This window comes from Nelusetta ayraudi, unplaced genomic scaffold (assembly GCF_046127955.1).
Source record: "Nelusetta ayraudi isolate G7.1 ecotype Tasmania unplaced genomic scaffold, CSIRO-AGI_Nayr_v1 ptg000031l, whole genome shotgun sequence".
Taxonomy (NCBI): Eukaryota; Metazoa; Chordata; class Actinopteri; order Tetraodontiformes; family Monacanthidae; genus Nelusetta; species Nelusetta ayraudi.
This window is the reverse complement of record NW_027466081.1, coordinates 3,916,234-3,941,983: the sequence shown is the minus strand read 5'-3', so window position 1 is coordinate 3,941,983 and position 25,750 is coordinate 3,916,234. Positions and strand designations below refer to the sequence as shown.

General features: G+C 45.9%; 1 protein-coding gene across 5 annotated transcripts in view; it reads right to left on the bottom strand.

Moving 5' to 3' along the window:
* The window catches only part of arhgap20 (Rho GTPase activating protein 20), a 55,839-nt gene that overhangs the window by 11,551 nt on the left and 18,538 nt on the right, over window positions 1–25,750 (bottom strand). The window contains exons 1-12 of one of the 5 annotated variants that reach the window (XM_076030934.1): window positions 22,385–22,678; window positions 20,106–20,191; window positions 11,735–11,911; window positions 10,003–10,152; window positions 8,899–8,940; window positions 8,576–8,660; window positions 8,392–8,469; window positions 7,405–7,471; window positions 6,688–6,897; window positions 1,509–1,702; window positions 626–790; window positions 50–159 (exon numbers count right to left, since the gene is read on the bottom strand). In XM_076030934.1, coding sequence (XP_075887049.1) covers window positions 50–159; window positions 626–790; window positions 1,509–1,702; window positions 6,688–6,897; window positions 7,405–7,471; window positions 8,392–8,469; window positions 8,576–8,660; window positions 8,899–8,940; window positions 10,003–10,152; window positions 11,735–11,911; window positions 20,106–20,191; window positions 22,385–22,480 — 1,460 coding nt within the window. In that variant the 5' untranslated portion in view covers window positions 22,481–22,678. Of the gene's footprint in view, window positions 1–49; window positions 160–625; window positions 791–1,508; window positions 1,703–6,687; window positions 6,898–7,404; window positions 7,472–8,391; window positions 8,470–8,575; window positions 8,661–8,898; window positions 8,941–10,002; window positions 10,153–11,734; window positions 11,912–20,105; window positions 20,192–22,384; window positions 22,679–25,750 lie in introns of those variants that run through there. The other 4 variants (XM_076030936.1, XM_076030935.1, XM_076030932.1 and 1 more) reach the window with 4 other exon arrangements.

Genomic DNA, 25,750 nt, shown 5'->3' with positions numbered 1-25,750 from the left:
AAGAATGAAGCAAATCACGGCGCGTTCGGGTGCGCGACGTCCATCTCACCTCTGGACAGAGTGCATCTTCTTTTCGTCTTGCTCGACCTCCATCGCCTCCATCCACTGGTCATACAGGTCCACGCACAACACGCTGCCGGGGATGTTTCGCAGGAAGTCCTGGTGGTGAAAACGAAAAGCTTTAGCTTGGGTGTCACTGAATCAGTCGGCTGGCTTTAAATAAAGGCTAGAGCTAAAGGTTGTTTTTTTTCTTGATTAATCAAACAGGGGCTGCAAAATATTTTATTTGATATTTTTAGTGTTTTAAATTCACAATAAGACATAAAAGCATAAAAGCAACAACCAGGAGATCATTTAGCTAGCTACTAGCAGCTAGCGGTGTGTAAAACCCTGACCTTCCTGTGGTTGCAATGACTGCTGGATGCTGAACAATGACCACCTTGTGTGTGTGTGTGTGTGTGTGTGTGTGTGTGTGTGTGTGTGTGTGTCAGCCTGTCTGCATAGAGACAGATTATCCTGTCTGGACTTTATGTAGCTTTGGAAGAACTTCAGTCGCACCAACTTCCTGGTGTCTTTTTTTGAGTGTGTGTGTGTGTGTGTGTGTGTGTTTGTGTGTGTGTGTTACCTTGAGGACGGCGGCAATGACGAACACAGACTGGTGTGAGATCTCCGGGTCGTCCGCGCCGCTGTCCAGCCGGTCCCGAAGCTCCCTGCAGGCTTTGGCGGCGGCTGAGCGCCGGAAGACGCCCTTGGTGTACGGCCCCTCCAGGTACAGGAAGACCAACATGTCCTTGAGGAGAGACGACACGTTTAGGCCACATGGAAATTTTATAGTGGGAGACACTGTAAAAGGGAATTTTTTTATTTTCCCTGAAAAAAAAGAAAGAATTGGCTCTGTATTCCTATTTGGTTTGCTATAACTTTTGTCCCTTACTATGAAAAAAACCCATCTCTTTTAACATCAGTTTGTATCTCTATCCATGAGTCCTCCCTTTACCACTTTTGCTTCCACCTCTCTCACATTTGAAGGTCTGTGAAAATCAGCTTTTTGTGATGTCACCGGTAATTCCTCTCCCACCCCCCCGCAACACTGCCATCAATACTTGCTAAGCAGAGCGTCAGTCTGAGCAGGAGGTTAAAACCCTATAAATTTGGGAGGAGACTGCAAACAGAGGGCTAAATCAGCTGGAGAGCTACAGACCTTTCAGACGAATCCTGGAGTTGGGTCGAAGAAACAAAGGTCCAAAGAACTTGGCAGATTCAGTTCCTTAAGGGTAACTTCAGATTGCCAGGAAACACATTTATTTGTTGAGGGAGGATCCCTCTCTGCTTGTTCAGCAGACCCAAGTTTCACTTCTCCAGAGTCTGCACGATGTCTTTTCAATTCATAAAATTGACATTTGTCTTCCTGAGGTGACCCCGACACAGCTACAAACCTCATTTCAGTTCCCGCTATCAATACAAGTGAAGCTAAGCGCTCCTCTGACTAGCACTCTCGCTCCGCTCACCATCACAGGCTTGGGCAGGCCCTGGTCTGGAGAGCAGATGGCGCTCAAGGGCCGTCCAAACAGGCGCCCCAGCGTTGGGGACAGCGAGGTGGGGGACAGGGGCAGGCCGTCCAGTTGTGTGTTGGATCCTTTCCAGAAAGGCCAGTTGATCAGAGAGCGCTTCCTCTTGAAGGTCTTCTGCTGGGCGGGCTCTGCTGGAAGACACATTTCACATATGAATGCAAGAAGTCTGCAAAGCAGTTTGCAATAACAGCGTCTCGTGCGACGGCAAATTTACACATCAGCATTTTGATCGCGCTGCTATATTAAAGTTCCGCACTGGCTTCCGCAATAATCTGGATATTGCTTGCGTCCGCAAAAAAACTTCAAATGTCGCTTCAAGCAAAACATCCGCCTGTGTTTTTGGTTTTTATTTCCGATTTGCATTTAGGTCAGTCGGCGACGTGACAGAAAAGCTCTCCTGCATGGACATGGAACATTACGGCTACCTCATGCTTACCAAATGTCAGTGCAAACACCCAGTTATACAAGTTAACAGAGTCGTTGCTTAGTTAAATGTGAACAAATGAAGTGACAAGGTTTCGCAAGTTTGGAAAAGTCTCGATCGTCAGATTTTATCTCAAGATCATGATCAGCTCATGATCAGAAGGATTGTGTCTACTTTAAATGACGCGACTCAGAATCGCATGCAATCGTCGAGATCTTATCCATAAAACCATTAAACGATTGGGGGGGTCGTAAAGAATTCCTGCTCGACACTGGTGACACCCATAAAACAGCAAGAGCCCCGAACACGGCAGTAAATCTTTTAAAGGACTATTGCTGTAAAAATACATAATAGCAATTACGGCCGCTCCTATTTGCCAAACTCATGAAACATTTACATGAGCGTGATTTGTATCCAAGGGGAGGGCTTCTCAAACAAACCAGAGATTCTTCCAGAGGGTGGAGGGCCCGGCAGCACCAAAGGCAAAATAAAAAAATAAAAAAACAAAATGTGTTGCATACCTCACGTAGAACTCATTATTTAACGATCTGCCGTTGGCGTCATGGCCAAATACACAGAGGAGCAGAGTTCAACACTAACAGAATTACTGGGCTGCTCTGGCACTTCTCAGCAGGCCTTGGCCATCATGGGGAAAGAGAAAGCAAGCAAGAAAGAAAGAAAGAACGAAAGAAAGAAAGACAGAAAGAACGACCATGCAGTAAATCTGCCGTTACATCATTACGACTCCCCCGGTGTGAAAACACACGTAGCACACAGATGGCTTGTTAACTGGGTGGCCGACGTCCGTCACTGTGCCATGACCTGCTGCTGGCATGTTACAAAACATGTGCTGGATGGAGTTCTGCTGCTCAACAGGCAGCGGAAAGCACGAGGCGAGGCATGACCAGCCCACAATCGAGCTAGCATGACTCCCAAAAATCATGTCCAACCACTGTGGACCCACTGCAGTGCTTCTCCATCTTGAGCTGCAGAATGGTCATCTCCATTTCCACAACACCTCAATAACAGAAATAATGATAAGTGAATCCATCCCTTTTTTGGGACAACATTCTGAAAAGGAGCCACTCTGAAAGACAAACTGAAAGAACTCCACGTTGCTTACCCATTGATCATTATCCACCATGTTCCTCTGTCCCGTTCCACCTGCTTCTTCAACATCTATCTATCTATCTATCTATCTATCTATCTATCTATCTATCTATCTGCCAAAAGATGAGAGCACTGAGGACACAGGTGGAAGGAGCCTGATCCCAGAAAAGACGCCTCACTGATCAGATCTGACTCTTCACTTCACTTTAAACCTTTTGAATTCTAGTGTGTTTTCTACCTTGCAGTCCACAAACAAGCACACAGGGCATACTGTTGACTCTCAATTGTCCATTGGTGTGAGCATGGGTGGATGTTCGTTCCTACACGTCCCTACGTCGAAATGGCTACTTGTCCAGGGTGTAACGCTGCCTTCAGTGGCGAAGAAAGCAAGTAGATGGACAAAGAGCCTGTCGGCCGCTTCTTGGTGGATATTGTTTGTTGAACGGAGGCTGCGGAGAGGAATTTCCCCCTCTGGAGACAATCAAGGCAAGGTCTAAATATAAGGGAGTCCAAATCAAAAGTATTGGCAGCGGAGGGAAAAGGTCCCTTAATAATTAAGAGGAGCGCGAGTCAGCTCCGCTGGGGCATCCGGCCGTTTGATGGTCTATTTTTGTAAACGATGCGGCTCGTTATGGTGACCCCCGCTCCGCAAACAGGCCGACTTCTGGCCTCTCGCAGTCTTTCATTACGGCAAACACGGGGATTTACAGCGTAATTAAGGTTTGCGAGCTGGAATGTACGTTGAACTTGAAGGCCTCCTTCCTTCTCTCCTGGTGCCGGCGATAAAAAAAAGCGGTCAAATACGAAACGTCGGCCATTGAATGTATAAACTGTATGAACTCCGGCGGCAACGCTGACTTAACTTCCACATTCCGTGACAAACCTGTTTCTTTACAACCATCACTAGAATGTTTAAAGTCCTGGGCTGGCTAACTGAAGGGATTTGGTAGGTCGGCCAACCAAATCACCTCACTTGTAGGTCCCATTCTTTCGTGCAGTAAAAGGGCCCTGCGCAAATAGTCTACTGAAAGCTCTCTAGATCTACAGGAAGCAGCTCATCTATTGCTCCATTTACAGCTTCCTGATAAAGTTAAAGTCCCACTGATTGTCACATTCCAAAGAATGGGAAACTTGTCCTCCGCATTGGACCTGCATCCACTGAGAGTGCGGCGAGCATTGGGTGACCTAACCGCCCAAAGTCCAGCCCCAAACACTGAGTGCCAAGCAGGGAGGTAATGGTTACCATTTGTATAGTCTTTGGCATGACAAGGAGGGCAGGGGATCGAACTCACAACCTCCAGGTCTCAGGGCAGACCCTTTGCTGGACTTTGGAGGATGGACCTGGCAGGGCAGGGACTGATTGAGAAATTCACCAAAAAAACAAATACTATTAAAAATACTATTAAAGCTGTGTAAGGACAGCGGCACGTTGTACCTGTGTAATACTGTGGTTCTCTGGATGTTGTTAGGGCCGAACCTTTTTTGTGTTCTTACTTTGCTGCAGCTTTGTTATGTCACTGATAGCCCAATCGTGCAACATTTTAAGGGTATTAGTGTGTTCCTTTAATTGGATAGCTATCTAAGCTAGCTATCTAAGCTAGCTCTCTAAGCTGTCTAAAGTAAGAGAACATACTGATGAGGTTTTTTTTTTAAGTTTTACTTTTGGAAAGTGCAACAGTGTGGCAGCGCATCGGATCTCTCGCAAAGATACACGTCTAGCGGAAGGACGGCGGTTCCGCGGAGGTGGCGGAGCTACAACTCCCGTCTCGCTTGGCGGTGTGTGCATTAGCCTGCGCTGCCAAAATTCCATCATCAAAGCTTGATTTAAGCACGTACTAATTATTTTTTAATACGCGAGTCAGGATCGCCCCGAGGCATTGTTTGACAGTAAATCCCTGCCTGTCGCTGGAGAAACGCGGCGGCCGGGTGTGAACGACGGTATGAGCCACTTATGTAAGACACTGTTGTTCCTGAGCTACGGGTCTCTGGCGGGAAGCTTGCGGCTTACACGCTCTGTGGAAAAGTTTTTTTCCCCCTCCTCTCGACTTGTTTTTCTCCCAAACTCATCCCCTCCTCGCCTTTTCATATTTCTGCATCCCCATTAATTTTTTTTTTCCCTGTCCGCCACCGGCTTCCTTCTCTTTTCACCGTCCCTCTCACTTCCTCTCCCGCTGTAAATTCCTCCTTCTCTATCAGCTCCAGTCTGTTGTTTCTTTTTCCTTCACCCATGCTAACCTCTGGGCTTACTCAATAGCTGTGTCATCTCTTTTCCCTTTTCCATCTTCCTATTCTCACACTCATCCATCCCTTCTGGGTTTCTGTGGTTTCTTCGTCTTTGTCCTCCTGGTGTTTGTCTAGCGCTGACACCACCGGGAAGCCCTAATTTCTCACCGTTCTCGTTAACTTGTTGTCCGCGACGAGATTCGTATCACATAGCAAGAAGACAACTTTGCTCTTCTTTTTTTTTTCCAGTTCGGCGGCTTTTGTTTATGGAAAAAAAGTCTGAGGAAGTAGCCGGCTTTCTGTTGTGCATTTTATTCTTTTGTTTTCTCATCTGTCTCCTTGAGGTTGCATCAATTAAAGTCGCGGCTACATTCTTGGAACTGGCCATCTACTTATTTGTAAACCACAATTTTAATGTTGAGGTCTTGCCCTTGGAAACAATGTGGCTAAATGTCTTTTTCAGAATTCACCTTGAAGCGATGTTATGCAAGGTGTTGTTTTTTTTTTTTTTTTCAACAACTTGACATTCCATCATGTTTCACATCCGAGTTGCAAACAAGGAATTTACAGCTGCTCTGACCCAGAGTCTGAACTCAACTGTATTTTACAAAGGAACTTGTAAATGTTTCTGCATCATGTGTTTTAAAAACTAAAATAATTCAAATAGACAGTTACAGCGTTATATATATATATATCCCCTCAATTAGCTGAGAACTTGTGGCACACTTTAACTGTGTTTGCTCGTCAGTGTTGTCAACATAAATTGCCAAAAGCAATAAGTTGCTAATGTAAAAAATGCTTCTGGTCCCTTTGGAGAATGGAGTGATTTCAGCAGCAAAGTGAGATGAGGAAACTCTCATGTTAATTCAACAACAACAGCAGTTCTGCTGCATTTTCTTGACGGTAAAAACTGTTTTTAAACAAAAATATATCAGCAGATCAAGTTTATATTTGGTCAATGCGTTAAGGATGATTTTCTCTACTTTTTGTTGTGCCTGAAAATTAGCTGATGATCTTTTCCAGCGACTTTTAATACAGCCAGCGTTTTCCTTTTCTGAGGAGTTGGCGTCGATGTTGCTAGTTAGCCTCATTAGCTGCGAAGCTAGAAAACTTCTCCTGTGCCCCTCCATCTCTGCGCCAACATTCTTCACCCTCCCAAAAAGCTCCTCGTCCAGCAACATTAACACACCGCAGCATTTCGACAGATCTGCCTTTGGTTATGAAATATATGGACTGTGCTTTTTAAGCAAAAAAAACAAAAACAAAAAAAAAAAATCATGTTGCTGCCCAAGTGCAACCTCAAGACACGGGGCGCGATTTAATATCATGGAAAACCACAGTTTGACCAAATGTTCTTACCAATAAGTGGCGCCAGTCCCAGGATAGACTTGTTGGGTTTGAGAATGAACTGACACTGGGTGTCGGGTGGGAGACACTGGTCCAGCAGCAGCACCCCTGGACGGTCTGTGGGACTGGTCAGATCCCTGCCCGTCCCCCCTCCCAGTCCGGCGGCACTGCTCCCACCATCTCGAATGTGGCTCATCTTGATGCTGAAGGGGAACTCGTGGCCTGAGTGAGAGGAAAGTCAAGGCTCAGACATTTTCAGGGCAGGCGCGTCGTTTGAGGCGAATCCCCGGTAAAGACGCGCCGTCGGGGAGGAAATCTGACAGAAATTAGGGGCGAATTCGTGTTTGGCAGCGATGAGTCATGAGGTGGGGGGATTTTAAAACTCCATTTCGAGTTGGACGCTTCGACCACGGAACAAAAAAGATTACAGTAAGACAATTTAACTGAAACGCCCCGGTGACAAAAGACTAACTGCGCCGAAACGCTTCCAGATGTGAAGCGTTTTGTGCTGATGTTTGCACACCAGTGACCCCAACTGTGGCTACCAACTGACTGACTGACTTCTTTTCGCAAAGTATCCTGAGACGAGGGGAATAAACAAGAGCTTTTGTATTTAGTTGAATCCAGCAAAAAAAAAAAAAAGGTTGATGCCAGCTGTGCAAATTCGTAAAGGCTTTAAAAGCAGCTTTAAAGTGAGGACAGGGTTAGGTCAGGTTCTGGTGCGCTCACCAATGAGAGGGTACGGAGGTTCGTCCTTACTGGAGTTCACCCACAACCGGTGGTCTTTGACACAACCCTGGAAAAAGAGGAGAACACACATGAAATCCAGAACATGAAGCACTGTGTTCTCCATCAAGCATCATTCTGGCCTGGTCTACACATAAAACTTTCGACAATGCCAATTGTTAGCCCTCTGTTTACAGCCTCCGCTGAGTTTAAGCCTCCTACTACAACCTCGTTGTCGTCTTCGCACATCCTCTCTTATTTTCTGAACAGCGGGGCAATTAAAATAGATTTTAGTTTTTTTTAAGATTCAAACCAGTGGTGTAGTCTACGTGATTTGCAGGTATGTGCCGTACAACCACTAGAAAAGGTCCCAAATTACCGTACAACTGCTAAAAAAATTCGCAAAGATACGTGTCAATCTGTCTGTTTTTGACACAACTTTCACTCTCCAATTTGCAAATGTGATTACAATGATGTTTTATGTTCTGATTTTTTTTTTTCAGCCATTGCTTTAGTGTTTTGTATTGGCACATGACTGCTGAAATGTTACTTTTTTATATATAAGTGTGTTCATTATTTACAAATTTTTTCCTTGAAATAAATTAGTCATGTGATTGCTGTTTGTCCATTAATTCACTGTTAATTAACTGTTCTATACCTTGTGTTGCTTACAGTACATTCACGTTCAGACAGCACAGAAACAGTCTTTCATGGCTTATATGTGGATACAGACTTAAAGCATTACTGAGCATGACGGTGGTTCTTATTTTGTGTTGTTTTGAAGCAGCTGCTGCTGGACAGATGAGTACGAGGCTGGTAGGAGGGAGGGTATACCCGCTAGAATAAACTAGACTACACCACTGACTCAAACCATATGCTATATGATACATTGACATCACAGAATCACTCCACGTTCTGCTCCAAAACTTTATATTTAGTGCTGAATGTGGACTCAGGGCCCTGTACCAACACTGGCGCTTGGTTTCTCACCGATATGCCAAACTGCAGCAGAGCCATGCGGATGACGTCGCTGGTCGTGTCCATGTTGCTGACTGCCAGCGTCTTGGCCTGGACGTTGGGGAAGAAAAAGACAAAGAAATTGTCCACACTTGAATTAAATTGACATCTGGTAGCGATACCGGCGATTGACGTCAGGGGAAGAGGAGCTTCTTACATATGCACAATTGCCAATGTCCTTGGCAAAGATCTTCAGGGGGACGGTCTTGGGGTCGTCCCGCTCCTTTCCCTCGATTATTCGACTGCAAGGTTGAAAATGGAGGAAAAGGACAGGAGTCGGTCGCCGTGGAAATAAGAACCGGCTCCGTTTACGACGGGCTCACGGACATTCGCGGCCACGCACGCTAAAGCTAAACCGCGTAATCTCGGATCTTCATCTACCAAAGCGGACCAGGCAGTAAATAAATGTGACTTTTTCATGATCGACTATTAGCTGAGATACCGAGTTGAACGACTACGGGTCGAGGAGGAAATATTTACCTTTTAATGAGCGCCGACCACTTGTCCTTGTGCTCCGCGGAGCTGCGGAGGGGGAGACACATCAAAGAGTCAGAGGGGAGATTCAGGCTGAGAGCATCTGCCTGCTCGGTTATGTAACTGCGGCACGCGCACAACAACCACGCAATCGCACATAAATTGTCCATAAACGTATGGGTGTGTTGGATGTTTGTGGACGGCCGTGCGCGAGGCGTTACTCACGCCCAAACCGCACTGAAACGTCAGATTGAGCGACTCCCCAACAAACGGCCCGAGGCCCAGCGTGGTTTGGGGTGAAATATTTTTGCTCGCTCCTACACTGTTGACATACGTGGAGGGAACATTTTGTACCCACGCGCTTGGAGTTTACGCCGGGGCGACTCGCGGCGTCACTTCAGAGCTATGTCCTGCCTTGTGCCGTGTGATGTCAGCAGATGTTCCGGATGATGAAGTTATGCGAGGAGGGACGGAGACGCTTACGATTCACAAACGGATATTGAAGGAGCTACAAGTGGAAGTTTCATTAAATGACTCATGTTATAAACATTTTCAGAATTGGATTTATTTATGTATCATTCAGGGCTCTAGTGGAGCGGCCTTGCACAGCAGGGCAGGGCAGGGCAGGGCAGGGCAGGGGTTTGTCCCCCACTGAGTTCTTCGTTGGCCAAACTGGGAAAACTTTGTGACATCACAAGGGTGGACCTCCAGAACCGTGTGTTTTTAAGAAACGTCGTCTGAAAATGGATGTGAACGCAGATGGATTTTTCTGACACTGATTATTAAAAAAAAACAATGGTAATGTGAATTTTCCCGTTTTGTGGGTGTTTTTTTTTTTTTCAAATGAAAACTAATCAAACGAGTAACTGAATGCAACACTTTATTTCTTTTAATTTCAGACCAGACTTCCTAGTTTTTGGACTCTTATGTGTGCATAATCTTTTTTTTTTGTTATGTATGTACACACACAAACAAAAAAAAACAATGTATGTATTATGTATTATTATGCACTTTTTTCTGTTCCTTTTGTTTTCTATGTTCCTTGAAAATCGATGAAAATTGAAATGATAAAAAATTAAAATGAAAGACCTATGACCTATGCGTGCGTACCTGAACATGGCCACGGAGTTGCAGGTGGGCCAGCCCATGACGAAGCTCCTCTGCGGGTTGGTGCTTCCTTCACACACCTCCTCGATGCAGGTCGCTGTCCACATCTCGCACACTCGAACTTGGGCCTTCACCTTGAAGTGGGTGGGAGACCTAGTGGACACGCAGGGAACGTCCATCAGCCAACTAAGTGTCATTTCCCCACGGAAGCTCGTTCTAGAAGACTTTTTTTTTTTTCATCTGTAATATGATAATAATAATATTAATAATAATAATGGTAAAAGACCTTTCTCAAATTGAAGAATCTAATAAAAACCCAATCAACAGACACACTGTTTCCATTAGAGACTCACTTCTATACGTGACAGCGGTTTCTTTCCTCAGGCCTCTACACACACACACACACACACACACACACACACACACAAACACACATGCGGCGGCCCCTTTAAATACATTAGAATTATAAGAAAAACACAGCCGTCGCTATTTTCGCTCAGTCAAAGTGTATTCATCCGCCGCTGCATCTGTCATTATCGAGGGACGCGCTCCAAAACGCTCGCATGTGGCGCGCTCATATTCTCCCCCTGCTTATTACACATGTATTAAGGCGCGCGCACACATACACACGCGCGCGCACACACACACACACACATTCCTGCAACTCACTCTGACTGCAGCCACAAGGTAGCAGCCAATTATAGCCTGCAGCCTCAGAGTCGGAGGGGTCAGGCCCGCCTACTGGCACATGACCACAGAGGACCTGCTGGGTCTGCATGAAAGGCTGTGTGTGGCTGGCTCGGTGTGTGTGTGTGTGTGTGTTTGGGGGGGGGGGGGGGGTGTAGCTAGCTAGCATTTAAAACTATTTATAACTACTTTTCATTACGACACGGGCTTTCTGTGTTTGCTCTTTGGAAAATTTGTACGACTGTGCGTTTCCTGCGCAGTCTTGATTTTTCTCCGTTTAGTTTTTTTTAAGCGTGTTTGTGTGCTTCTGTCTTTTTTTTTTCTTTTTCTTTCTTGCGTCTGTCTTAAGGCAGCCTCGCGTGCCTTTGATCTGAGTCCCGGCCTCATACGGATTTAATTGGCTGGACATAATTACATATTTGGGGATGAAAACGCCGGAGCGAGGAGTGGAAGAATGTGGCGGCGGAAAAGCGGAGGAGGGACGTGAATCCACCTCATCCATTCATAACCTCGTCTGTGTGCGTTTAGAGGAGGGGAAAAAAAACACACGGAGCGACAGATGCCGTCATTTCTGTTTCTTTAACCCTTCGTGGGACGAGGGACATGAGGTCTGCTCAATTCCATGGGCATTTATTACACACAAATATACAGTATAATGACAAATATTATGAGCAGTTTTAAGATTCTGTTTCTGAACTTTAAAAGGAAATGAATGTTGGTAGAATCATAAGATTATTCTCTTATGACTTTTTTTTTCACATTTTTATGTACTTTTTAAAAAAATATATATATACTAGGAACTGGTAACGTCTTTGACCTTGCATCAAAAAGATGATTTTTAAAAGACATCCTCTATTGACACTCAAAGATTTAGGTTTTAAATCAACAGTATTTTCACGGCTGCTGCAAAAAGGCTTGACATGTTTCACTTGTTCTTTTTTTTTCCTCTCTTTTTCCATTGTTATTTTTAGCCTGCCTTCAACTCAGCCACACAAGTGCACAGACCGTCGCTCGGGGGGAGGTGTGGGGGTGTGGGGGTGAAACTCACTTGGCCTTGGCGACGAGCAGAGTGTCGCTGAAGAGGAAGAGGTGCCTCTCCTGGGTCTGCAGGCCGGTCTTCAGTTGGGTCTGGGCGTGACCCAGGAAGAGGCGGCCGGGACTCTCGGCCAGGAAGGCCTGGACGAGGGGACAGGACTCCGGGCTGACCGGGATCAGGCAGCTCTCCCTGTGGGACAAGAGGAGGGCGCCGCTGAGCTCAAATGCAAATGTTTGATTCCACGATGACACACACATGTATTCCAATATAAAAAAACATGGGCATTTTCTCTGCTGGCCCTCCATATGATTTGTAATAGAGTCTCGGGACTCAAAGCTCACCAGTGTTGTTGGGATTGCTCCATAAAAGTAATCCAACTACTGATTACTCATTTAAAAAGTCTAAAAAAAAATAAAAATCTAATTACTTCTTTAACTACTTTGTTTCATAAGTAATCAATTACTAATTACTTAAGTTAAAAAATAATAATAATAATAATAAAGTAACAGTTGCTCAGTACTTTGGAATGAACTTTATGAAAGTACAAATTTTGCAATTCCAAATATTGGATGATAGGACATTTTTAGCTTGCAAAATATTTCAGAAAAGTAACGGAATCGTTACTTGATCAAGTAATAATGACATAATTACCAGATTTGCCACAGTAATCCCATGACATTACTCCATTATTGAAAAAGTAGTTTAGTTACAGTAGTGGATTACTTAGTTGTAGATTACTCGCCAACACTGAAGATCACACACACTTGTATGAAGCAGAATTTGTGACTGCTGTCCATTTAGGGTTTGGACACTGATTATCTGCAGATTCTACAGTGACATGCGGCTTCATTAAAAGGGAAACGCTGGAGGATTTTTCTGCATCGTAAGGCTTTTTTTTTTCAACAGAGGTAAGAAGCAACACTAGATCAAACAAAGAAAATGCAACACTCTTTAAAGTTCTCTAAAATAATGCTCTTGCGCTTGTTGAGAACTAGACTGTTTTTGGTTTGTGTAGTCTTTTTTGGGCATTATTTTTTTAAACATAATCAGCATCGACAATATATGTAAGTAAGTGCGAGTAGTTTTTATTGCCTTGACATCCCCTCTACATAGTTTTTACTTCATGAGCACAGCCCAAAGAAACTTTCTGTTGTTGATTTGTCAACAACAGATCTGTCTTAATGGACTTTCAGTCAGTTTGCTTGTCGTTGTACTGCTGTTTTTTACTCGTATGAAAAAAAAACAGCAAAAATCCACGTTACACCGCATGTGGCCTCTCTCCTCTCTGAATATTGGGTGTTGAAAATAACGATATCGACGCATCAACCACCTCGCCGGGCCGCTGCCGGCTGACGGACGGGTGAACGGAGGCGGGCTTGCGTGTTTGGCAGAGGAAATGGTCTGAAGGGGCTCCATCCTTTCCTGTTTACCCCCCGGCTGCCAGATAAAAGACCCAGATCTCCGCTAACACACACGGACAGACACGGCGGCATCTGCGTGTCCCCCGCCCCCTCCCCCACCCCTTGAATGTACACAAATGCGCGGCAACACTCTGCGCTCTCACGCAGGGGCGCACGCCCTCCCGACTCACACACAAACACACACACACACACACACACACAAACTCAGCTGCTTCCAACCAAGTTTCCAATAATGGTCAGAATGTCGCAGCGGGGACGAGGAGGCTTAGATGCTTTCATACGGCAAAATCCGCCGGAGCCCCGTTGCATAATCCCCCCGTTATGTAATTAATTAATGAAGGACACAAGGTCAACGCTGGAGATATTCCCTTTGTGAGTCCTCCAAAAATAAATCCGCAAGCAAATTCAATTAGGGAGCCGCGGACGTGGCAATTAGGTGCCGACATCCCGTTGGCCCCTCATGACGGGCGACGGCCTGAAAAGGCCTCAGGATCTGTTTTCATCCACCGGTGCAAGATGCTCGACGTCGCACTTGACGTCGCTCTTTGTGTAAATTACGTAAGTCGATACATCGGACGGAATATTTCCGATGAAACTAAACTGTAGCCAGAGAGAGAGTCAGGAAGAAGTTGAAACATGTTCTTGCTCTTCTTGTTTTAATGTGAAAGGAAAATCCTGCCGCTCCTGAAATGTACATGCTAGAGTCATAAGTCTGTGCCGACATTAGATTTATTGAGAAAAAAAAAAAAAAAAAAAACGCAAAAATGTTTTTCTTGCTAATTTATTCTGAAAACTCCACATATTCAAGGTAAACGTGGCTCGACTTCATCTGGTCGCATCAAGTGGCAGCTGCTAGTCAGTGCGATCAGACATCAGTGTAAACAAAGCAAATGACTCCAATCAGTTGAGTCCATTTGTATTAATGTTGCGACTGGCTGGTCTAGTGTGTGTGTGTGTGTGTGTGTGTGTGTGTGTGTGTGTGTGTGTGTGTTTCATCTTTGCCTGGTTTGTAATGGAAGCCCAACTTTTGCCACAACTGAAAGGAAGCTGCCAGGTGATGGAGTCCGAAAGGTTTCTGGAGTTTGGCAGCATTACAGCTGCACTACCGGACTATAACATGTATGTGTATCACTAACGAGTCATCAATCCTCATCTCGCTACGATTCCAGCATTACTAGTGTTGTCCAGGGCATCTTCATCTTCATCTTCATGTTTGATGTCAAATTTTTGGGTTAAGTTTAACTTTCCCATTTGTAGTGTTGTCGTGCTCGAGACTGGTCTTAGTCTCAAGACTGGCCTCTTCTTAAGGGTCTCTTGTCTCTGTCTCGGACTGGACGGACTGGGTATTTTTGATTGATTTTTTTGTTTTTTCTTTTTCTTTCATATATAAAGTCTTGGTCTTGTCTTGGTCTCGAACCCCAAAACGTCTTGGTCTCGTCTCGATCTCCATACTCTCTAGATCTTGATGATGTCTCGGTCTCGGTTGGTGCGGTCTTGACTACAACACTATGGGTCCTCACTGCAGTGTGACTGAGCCGGAATCCAAACCGGTGTGTCTCCTCCTGTCTTCCCATTGTGTCTGTGCAGTCGGAGCAGGGAGACGCTCCAAATGCACACACTCACTCATGTGAATGCACAAACTCCTCCTGCAAACCAGCCGTTCACATCTCGCAAAAAAAGAAGGGAAAAAAAAGCCAACATCTTCCGTATTCAGCGCACATCCCTCCCTCCTGAATGCGGGACTGGCAGCTCTTTGAAAGGGGACGGACGGACGGCTAATGGCTCCATTGTGCGTCATGTGATGTTGATAAATTGCGAGCCGGGGCTGCCCGCGGACGCATGGCGGCCGCCGCCGTGGAGGCGTGGCCCCGCGCGGAGAAATGTTGACTTTTGGGAACGCGGTGGGGGGCCGGGCGCACAATGGAGCACACGACGCGGCATACTAATGTCCCAGTGAATGACAAGGAGGGCGTTTGGCCGGGATTAAAGGGCGGAAACCACAAAGATGTCTGATGAGTCTATTCAAGCCGCGCGGCCCAGTGTCATGAACCTCAAATCATGACAATGTTGCCTATCGTTGATTTTTCATCCCAGGCCCCAGTGGAGCAGCCTACCGTGATTAATTTACCATGATTATTTAACAAATTGAAAAAAGTTTGTCTTTGTCTGTCCCTTTGTGACATCACAAGTGGCTCCTTTGCTTTCTGAAAAGTGCAGCAAGCATAAGACAAAAGCAAAAAGAAAGAAAAAGAAAAAAAGAAAAATGTAACAGTAAAAGTAAAGACGTTTTAAAGAGATGCAGATAATTGTTTTAGTTTTTTGTTTTTGTTTTTGAAACAAAGGTAGAAACTAGGCTGGGTGAGTCAGTAAGTGAATCCATCACAAAATGATTCACGAATTGGTTCTTATGTTCAAGGAAAGGATCCATTTCTGAACGAACAAAAAAACATGGAATGGGTTTCAGTTGAGCTGAGAGCTGAGAACATCTAGGACCTCTCTCTCTTTCTCTTTCTATATCTCTCTCTCTCTGTCTCTCTCTCTCTCCCTGACACACACACACAAGCTGTGCAGATGAGAAACATAAGTCAGGTCTTAGTCATCGACGCGCACAGATGGACTGACACCTGCAGCTTTCGCGTTCTCCGTTCCGTTCCGCTGACACGTCCGTCAGTCCCTCCTCCCTCCGCAATGCTGGTGGGGTTTTTTTTCTCATTCCTGAAGTTATTTTTATCTTTCTGTCTAATTCAGGCAGAGGTTTTATGGTTTTGCTAGTCTACGTAGCAAAAAAATAATAATAATAAATTTGTTCGCCTGGCTGTCAGCGAGGAGCGGCTGGCCCCCTCGGGGCATCAGGGACTCGCACTTATATAACTCGGTTCATCTGCTCGCCCCAGGGACAGCAACGTGTGTGTGTGTGTGTGTGTGTGTGTGTGTGTGTGTGTGTGTGTTGTTGCACAGGTTTCTGTACCGTCGCATCATTCGCAGCCTATTTGGCTGCGGGAGAAAACCTGCAACATGAGACCAAAGAGGGGCTGAACGACTTGAGAAGTGAGGAAACTTTAAAATGAGGAGATCCAGAGTTACGACCCGATGACGTGAGACGAGAAAGAGTCTGTTTTGTGGGCATTCTTCATCAGTGTGTGTGTGTGTGTGTGTGTGTGTGTGTGTGCCCGAGAGATATGGGTCAGATATGCGGTGACCAGACGCACAGATTAATGTTAGTATTTATAGAAATGATAAGAGGTCAGTGCCATCTAGATTAATAATAATGCAGAGGCGTTTCTTTAATCCCCGTTGGCGCCGACAAAAGTGCACGTGAAATAAGGTCAGAGCGCACGTTCCTGGTCTGGATCAAGAACTTCAGCGGCTCCTTTCGCTCGGCCCCAGAACCCAAACCGGCGTTAAAACCTTGACCTAGATTGTCCACATGGTGCAGATGACAGGAAACTGCCGCTGTTTTTTCCCCTTCGGCGTGTTAAAAACACTGAAACGAGACACCTAAAAAGAAAAAGAAAAAAAGACTCCTCGAGATGTGGAGGGCCGGTGCGGCTGCTTCCCATCGTTTCCCCTCCAAACTCTTTCTCCCCTTCAGACGCCAGGCCCAAAGCTGGTGGCTGGGCCTGCGCCACATCATTTCCATAGGCAAACTATAATCTCATTCTTGGCTGACACACAGCCTGGATGAGGTCAGAATACTAAAACACCTTCCTTTTTTCTTTTTTCTTTTTTTTTTTGCAGCCTCTGAATGAGATGTGACCGGGGGGCGGCGGGGCGAATGGGGGGGGGGGGGGGGGGGGGGAGAGTCGTAATACATGACTTCTTTAGCAGAGCTCATTGTTGAAACCAGGAAATGTAATTTGCATTGTGTGAAAAATGGTGATAGTAGTGGTGTGTGTGTGTGCGTGTGTGTGTGTGTGTGTGTGTGTGTGTGTGTGTGTGTGTGTGTGTGTGTGTGTGTGTGTGTGAAAGATCTCAAAAACCTCAGCCCATTCAAAACTAGCATGAAATTTGCAAGACATTTTTCTACTCTATCATATCTTTTCAGCTTAATGCAGTTGGATGGAATTGAAAGAGTGAGAGAGAATCTGCATCTGCAAATATTCCTGCGACTATTTCCCTCCGTCTCTTTTCCCCGACTCGAGGAAATCCAAAGGCAAAGTGTCTCTCCGGAATATCTGCCAGAATATCTGCAAATTCCTCTTTATCGACGAGGGAAAAGGCTGTGGTGAAAATGAACAATCGAGCCACATTTAGGGAGAAGTAAAAGTGCAAGAGGGAAGCAAAGGGGTTGCTGCAGAGCAAGAGCTGAAATATGAATGAAATTATGACACCTCTGAGCTGGACCTCTCCCTGCGCGCCTGTGTTTTTAGTGGAGATTTCTCTTGTGTGGCAGCGCTGCGGGTGTGAGGTCCGGCATGCCAGCCAAATCGTGTGTTTTTATACTTTTGCGGTTCTGTCACTTTCTTCCACCGCAGTATGGATTTCACCGCCCGAGGCTCCACTTAAAAGCGCGTAACGGCCCGGAGTGTAACCCTGTAGGCTGACGGATGAGCTTATACCTCTGGATGAAGTGTGTGTGCGTGTGTGTGTGTGTGTGTGTGATGCAAGTGGGTGAAATGAGGGTCAGGCAGGTTTCATGAGAGCCTCGCAGCCGGCTTGAAAAAAAAAAAAAAAGAAAGGTGGAAGGGTGCCAAAGAGGAAGGGATGAGGAGATAAAAGAAGTTTCAATGTCCTTTAAATGCAAAGATTAGAAAATCAACCCATTGTGACATCACAAAGGGCACAGACAACCCTCCTAGGTTACTACCACTATCCTGAGCCGGGTGTAAATCGATAATTTACAGTTCAAATCGCATTTGTTTGTTTGCCTGTTGACGTGTAGCAAACAAAGACGTGAAAATTGGTGCGCAACGAGAGCTACACAACGGCCACACGAGCGGAGCGGCTCCAGCGTCGCCACACCAGACTAACCAGTTGGCCTGCAAGCCTGAGCTACACTCAGAGGAGGGGTGGGGCGGGGGGGGAGAAAGATCTTTATCCTCAAGCGTTCTCTCTCTCAGATTGCCTCAAAGAGATTTGGGCTGAGAACGAGCAAAGAGATGGAAAATGCCCTCCGGACTCGGCGGAGGGGAGGCGAGACGTGCAGGCCGGCTCTCTGCAACCGGAGCCTTTCAGCTGGAGCCCAGAGTGGTGGTGGAGAAAGTTGCTTCATGTTGCTCTTGTTTGTGGAAGTGCCTTGGATGAAGATGGCAGTGGTGATGCAAGCAATGGGTGAGCCAAAGGTATTGTTGGCAGTGCGGGTTTATCCTTTAAAACTCTATTAATGAGACTTTGGGGTGGTTTATTTTGGAATCATGCGCAATATATACCAGCTAGGTCTGGTAATATTCCTGTTTTGTGTATTTTATTTTTGGAAATCTCGACAAACATGCTTATTTAGCTTCCTGTGTGACGGCACAAACACCTGTTTGAGAGTTCGGTGACCAAGATGACAGATGTGACATCACAAAGGGCCGATCTGGAGAAGGTTGGATGTTGGATTATTGTAAAAAAAAAAAAAAAAAAAAAAAAAACAATTGCAAAGTCAGTTTGGGACCAACGTGACCTTTAAAACTGAGGCTTTGGCCTCGCAGATTTGCTAATCATGGACAACATTTTTGGTCAGTTGAGTAATAAACCTGAAGCACTGTTGCAAGAAGGAACAATTTCACACCAAAACTCCACCCGCTGGGAGTCAGCTGACCACTTTAATTTCACAACTCTCTCCTGTGGGGGACCCCATGCACACACACACACACACACTAATGAACACCTCATACACTCACTGACATGGGCTGTCTTGACCCCGGGTGACCCCCTGCGGCCCCTGCGCCTCCTGACAAGAGGTCAAAGGTGAAGGGTGACGGTGGAGAGTGTCAAGCTCTCTGGCTCCACACATCCTGAGACGGACTCACGCGGCTCAGGGCCCGGGGAGCTCTCACCGAGTAGTATGTCGTCTGAGTCGCTGCCTCCGAGCCCGACATGTGAGCGAAAATTCGCACTTCTCAGACACACACACACACAGAGAAACGCACAATGCGCCGCCACCGCTGACCCATTTATCAGCGTCGTCTTTCCATCAGCTTCGGTCTAAAACGGTCCGTTTTAACACTTTCAGCATGCTGCAGTCGCCCACCCCCGCCCCCCCTTCTCCCACTGCCTGCACTCAAATGCCTATGTGAGCTTGTGCACACACACATACATACATACATACATACATACACACAACAAACACACAACATGTCAGAAACTAGCTTAACTTTTAAGCTTCATCTCGAGCCAGAAGCGAGTTTTGGGGAACCTGAACGGGCTTTTTTATTTCACCCAAAGTTGTTTGTTTCTTCCTTTTTAAAAGTAGCCGTTCCCTCCGGGCCCCCTTCCACACCCCCAGAAAGGAAAATCTGTCACTGGCAAAGGCCACATGAGACAAAGACTCTGGGAGAAAAATGCTCTTCCCGAGGGATCTCAAACGGCTTATTTCCGACCTCGCTGAAGGAAGAGGAAGGGATTTGTGCGATACGGCGCCGATGAGAAGGCCGATAGCCGGGAGAAGTAAGCGTTTAACCCCCCTCCCACCCCCTCAACCCCGCCCCAACCCCCACCCCCGACCTCCACCCACAGTAAGCCGTGAATGGGTCGCGGAGGCCAACGTCGCAGCTCCGTTGGTCGGCTTTAAAGTTGCGAACACACTGGGAAAGTCGGCAAGTCAAACCACATCAGCCATCCATTCAATGTTATTATATCTGCAGTTATTGGCAATTAATATGAGGTTCAGATAAGATATTCACTTTTCATTAAAGCGACTCAAACAAATAAAGTTTGCTCCACGGGCGCTTCCAAACAGAGGTTTCTGGAGAAGCCGTGTTTCCAGCCAGTAATCCGACAACAGTGAGTCATGTGAGTGTTTTTACGTCGGCTCCTACCTGGATGTGCTTCTCGACCTGGTAAGTGCTTTGCTGATGACCAGCGAGGGAGCCGACTGTCGTCTCTGGGCCAACGTCTTCATCTTCTGGAAGGAGAGAGGGGAGACGGGAGACGGGTCAGCGGCGAGCTGAAGGGGACACTGGGGTAACATGTCGCGTCTCCGGAGGACGAGACGTCTGCGAACGCGGCAGCTTGAAGCTGTCGCGCCGACGTGCGCGCTTTCCGGAAAACACAAGCAGACAAACAAACTCCGAAAAAGGAGAAGCGATAGCGGCGAAGAGGAAAAGACGACGTCTGGAAGCTAAATGATGGCAAACAGCCAAAGGGGGGGGGGGGGGGGGGGGGGGGGGGGCAGAGTAAAGCGACGCTTCACTAATTGAACTACATGACAAAAAAAAAAAAAAGAAACATGCTTAAATCAACTGAGACGCCGCAGCCGTTGAGTGTGTAATCAAATAGAAAGAATGAAGTAAAGGTCTTCTAGTAAGTCAGTTACTTCTAGTTAGTGACTAACAGGGGGGAATTGGATGGGAACCTTTCCCCCTCCAGCTTCATGTCGCAGCAACCGACGGGCAACAAATTTCGCTGTAAAACAGGACGTGTGAGTCACAGTGACGGCATTTTACAGCACTTGTTTCTAAAAACACAGCGGTGGGATCCCGCCTGGAAACACACACGCCTGCCCGCGCTCCAACACCGCCACTTGTTTGTGCGGAAGCAGCGAACGAGGTGTCGCACAGTGTCGTGCTGGCGACACATCTGGTGCGCACTTCTCTGCGCAAGTGACACTGAGACGACAAGCTGGTTTGCCTCCGCGCAGGTGCCCAGGTGACTGACAGGATGGCCCGGGACGGCCGACGTGCAAAACGTGAAGGAATAGCGATCAGCCAACAGCCAATCGGAGCGCGGCCTTTCCAGGTAACCCTCTCGCATTCTGCGTTCCTTACGCGGAAACGACCCCGGGAGGGGCCGGAGGTGCAAAGCAATGTGGAAAGTCGACATTTGTTCCGGATTTCTGGGACAACTCAGCGTCCTCTGTGCGCGCGTATGTCAACAGTCGCCACGGCAGAGCGACGTTTCTCAAGCTGGGATTGAAAGTTGCGTTGAGGTGTTTGTTGACAGAGCAGTGACAGTCAGAGCTCAGAAAGGAACTTTGACTTGATTGTGTTGATTGCAATGTTGTTTTACTGTCAACAATACAACAGCACAATTAGCACCAGTGATGAAGTGTGATTTTGTTTTGTTTTTTTTTGTTATTTATTTGTTGTTACACCTTATTGCAAATACACAACTCCTTTGGCACTTTTGTTGGGTAAAATCTGAGAAAAACAAATGTTTGATTTGATAGTTATAGTGCAACCTATAGAATATTTTATTATTATTATTATTATTATTATTATTATTATTATTATTATTATTATTATTATTATTATTATTATTATTATTGCCGTCAGTCAATTATCTGCTAAAGGATGAAGTTCCAGTTTTCAACGCACGCTGAGGGGCGGCGCTGTTTACCAGACTTTCGAGGCTTTGCCTCCGTCCATTTGTCACCGGGGGATGCAATAGAAATGACAACAACAATGAAAACCTTTCTCCCAAAGTTCAGGGCGAGCAGAGAGGAGCCAGGGAGCTAAATGAGAAAAGTCTGTCGGAGTCGGTTTATCAGATCAGATTATTATTGTTATTACGATTAAGACTTCAGTGGAGGGACACTCGAGCTGATGGCTCCACTGTTTGTGTCATCATTCCTCTGTGTCTGCGTGATGATTGCTGGATTTCTGATTAACAAGCACTAGGCGCCAAACACGTTCTCCAGCTCCAGCTCTGTTATTCCTTTCAATGCATCAAGTGCTCACTGGGGTGCACCTTCAGCCTTAAAGTAAGAAAGGTCTGGTACTTTGGTGAGGGTTCAATTCATTGCAAACAGCAAAAAAGGTTGCAACAAACAAAAACTGACGGGCAAAAATCCCCATTAGAAGAAAACGTTTGAACTGGTAGTTTTAATGCGACCAAAAATTATTATCATCATTAATAATAATAATAATAATAATAATAATAATAATAATAATAATAATAATATTTTTGGGGGATTAAAACAAACGCGTGACCTTACACCTAGCTGAGTTAGGAAAAAAGGAGAACACTGATTTAATACATGGTTGAATCTTCTCTAATATCTCCAACTCATCATATCTTGCAGGACCAGGTGCGCAAAACGCGCCCCCTCCATCATCAGAACAACCCCCCACAGCACAGCATTATGACCGGCAGGTACCTTCTTGTTGTCGGCGGGGAGCGCTTTGCTCTCTCGGGTCAGTGAGTCGGACCTGTTCTGTCCCATGGTCCCCTGCTGCGGTGACATGGTTTCCATCAAGACGCGATATATCCACGGCACCGAGCGCAAGCGCTGCGTATTCCCATGATGCGAGAGTTTTCTTTTTTTAGTTTCCAAAGTTTATCCGGCAGAGAGCGGCACGCGCTCCCGGTGTGAATCCATGGCGGTGGTGGGCTTTTGCTTCTGTCCGCGCGGTGCGTCTCCTCGGTCTGTGCGCGCGGTTTGATCTGAGCGCTGCGCACACGGTCCGCCTTGTCTCAGTCCGACGGTGTCAATTGCGGCGTCGCTTCAGCAGACTTCCGCTCAAGCTCTTCAAAATAAGACGGCGCTCGACCGGATATTTCGCGGCGTTTAGCAGGAGAAATGAGAGGACATTGTTCTGAGGTGTAATTTAGGGGCGCTTCGTATTCCATAAAAGTGCAAAAAGACTTTAGTGAGGTATTTATCAAGAATGTTTCGAGGGATATTGGGATGAAACGGTGCCCGGAAGTATTACTACGTGACGGCTGTCACGGTCGTTTTGAATTTGAAGTATGTAAACGTGTGTATGTTTGGAATTTTTCCGACTTACGTGTGTTTTTTTTTTAAAAGGGATAAATACATTTTTGGTCACGTGAGGTCAAATATAAATAAAGTCAAAATCCTTTTAAAAGATGTATTTGTTGCTGTTTTCATATAGACAGACACTTGAGATGTGTGTAATTTAATCCACAAGGGCTTCTTAGCCGTCATGTCAAACGTCGAAAGGATTTTGTGGCCACGCAGCGTTTCACATTTGGCATTTAAATATCCAAGAGCATGCAAAAATAGTAATATGTGTCTCTGCCCTGTCAGAGAAGAAACACACAAACACTCAGTAAATCCAGAAAGGGGAGAAAATTAGTATAATTGCAGGAGGGGTCATATGTTCCATACATTTCAGGTCTCACTTGACGATCAACTTTGACAGACATAGATTACTGTATGGAAACATTGGCAGAGTCAATTTCAAAAAACACGAAACCTTTAGGAAAACAAAACGTTGGTTCATTATGCAGCTAAACTACATTGAGATTTACTAAATGTCATCGAATTTCTGGTTTACATTTACCCTCAGTCAGTTGATACTTGCGCCTCAACAAAAAACTTTAAATGCACTTGACAAGACGCGGTAATAGCTTGACCTAATCCACGTGATTTGGTGCGGTTCAAGTGCCTGGAAACATACGTTGGCTTGAGTTGGAAGCCCGTCTGTGTACTAACGCCTGCGTGTTTATATTCAAAGTTATGGTTTTTTTCCTGTCTGGCGGTGAGGAGCATATAGAAGGTGACTGTTCTGGTGCGGCAGGACGGCAGTTAGCTGAGGGTCCAGGCCAGGTGTAAGAATGCTCTCTGTGGGCCAAGAATAACATGACTGATGAGGAGGAATGTCTACAGTATTTTTTTTTTCTGTGCATAGGCATGATGACGCATGACACACTTGCCTTAGCTACAGTTACAGTATAGCTCTCTGTAAGATAGCTCTTGTGGGCGGGAATGTTTGCTTTTAACAGGCCAAGAGTTTCTAGCGAGAGCACGCCCTTCGGTCAGAGCTAAAGTTGGAAAGATTTGGGATTTTAAAGATCCGAGATCATACATACAAAAATGTGTTTCTACTCTGTAAAAAAAAAAGAAAAAGAAAAAAAAGCACTCAGTGAGTCCAGTTGTTTATGATGCTCGAAAAAAGCCTTGCACTTAAGACATACAGCTATGAAAAATAGCCATTTTTGGATGTAAGTCATTCCTGACTGGTGGCCACACCTACAGCAAGGTGCTGACTCTGCCTTCTGAGACCGTCTCGCTTTATGTCTCCTTCCAAATGTGAAATTTGAAATGTCCAACAAAGCCCCTGTCTAAGCAGGAAGCTTAACTCCAGTATTTTAGTAGCTAGCTCCAAACGGAGGGCTGAGCATGCTTGCTCAGCTTGAAGCTTCATAGAATGTTCAGGATGACAAACATGTGAGATTATTCCACTGGATTCGGATAATGAAAATTAAGACGTGAAAACAGGATGTTTCAACTGTCACAGTTCTGTTAATATTTCATAAAGATACATCAAAATCACAATGTGAATGGACTAAAAAACTGGGACAGCTTTTGTATACTTTTAGTAACAACAATCCTGCGAACTGGCACACTTTGAGAACCAAATAAGAATCAGACAGGGTTACTTGGCAAAGCTCTCCTCTGCGAAAACACAAAGGTATGCAGCAATTGTTCCATCTTATCTGACCCCCTGAAAAGCGACGTGTGCCGCCTGATAAGAGCTGCGAGGGCGCTCAGCCATCCCCTTTGATCAGGTCACAGGAGTAGCACGAAACCAAGAGTCCAGAGAACAGCAGCTCCCACTCTTCTTCGACCCAACCCCGCCTCCAAACCACCCTTTCATCCTGGTTCCCGCTGCGGCTGCGTCGCATTTGTTCTCACAGTTGAAGCGGCATTCGGTCTCCCTCTAGATTTAGGGGTGAAATGAGTGCTTTTGTTTCCTGCTGTTTGTCAAGCGTCGTCTGTCTGGAGGGATCCGAGGCAGGCGGAGGGGGGAAAAAAAGAGAAAAAGAAGAAACTAAATGAAGGGTGTGTCAGAAATGTGGTTGGAAAGGCCACTGGTTGACCACGGCTGCCAGAGCTGCAGCGCCGATTCCTCTCGGCCTCCCTCATTGTTCCACTCTGTCACTGGAGGACGCCTCGGTTGTGACAGTAGAAAATGAAAAAAAAGCGTGGACGCCAAGAATGTTTTCCTCCGCGTATCCATGGCGAAGCAACACGTCCCTCTGGGATTAAAAATCCAGCGTGTAAAATTTGGCTTCATTTATGATTTTTGTATTGGTAAAGGCTGAACATACTGCCCATAAATACATCAATGAAAGTGTGTACTCGCAGTACAATAATAGTATTTTGGTTTTCCTACCCTTAGTACGGTTGTCATATATATAACAATATACATAGATCAAGGGTCTTGCTCCTTGTTAGATGCCATCTTGCATTTTTTTAAGGAAGCCCGCCTGACAGTTGCCCTAAACACAGAATGTACTGTCAGGTGGGCTTCCTTAAAAAAATCGACACACTGGATCTTTAAGTTAGGAACAGACTTTCGATTCAGCGCCCCCTTGAACCACAAAGTGGGTCACACACGTCGCTGTCAGCCAAACACTCCTCATTCATTCTCCTCATGCCTGAACCGACTGACTCCAGGTCGAAGAGAGAAACAGCCGGTCCGATCCGCCCAGAGCCAAATCTCTCGCCTTGGCTTGAGAGACGGGGGAATCGATACGTGTCCTTGACAGTGTC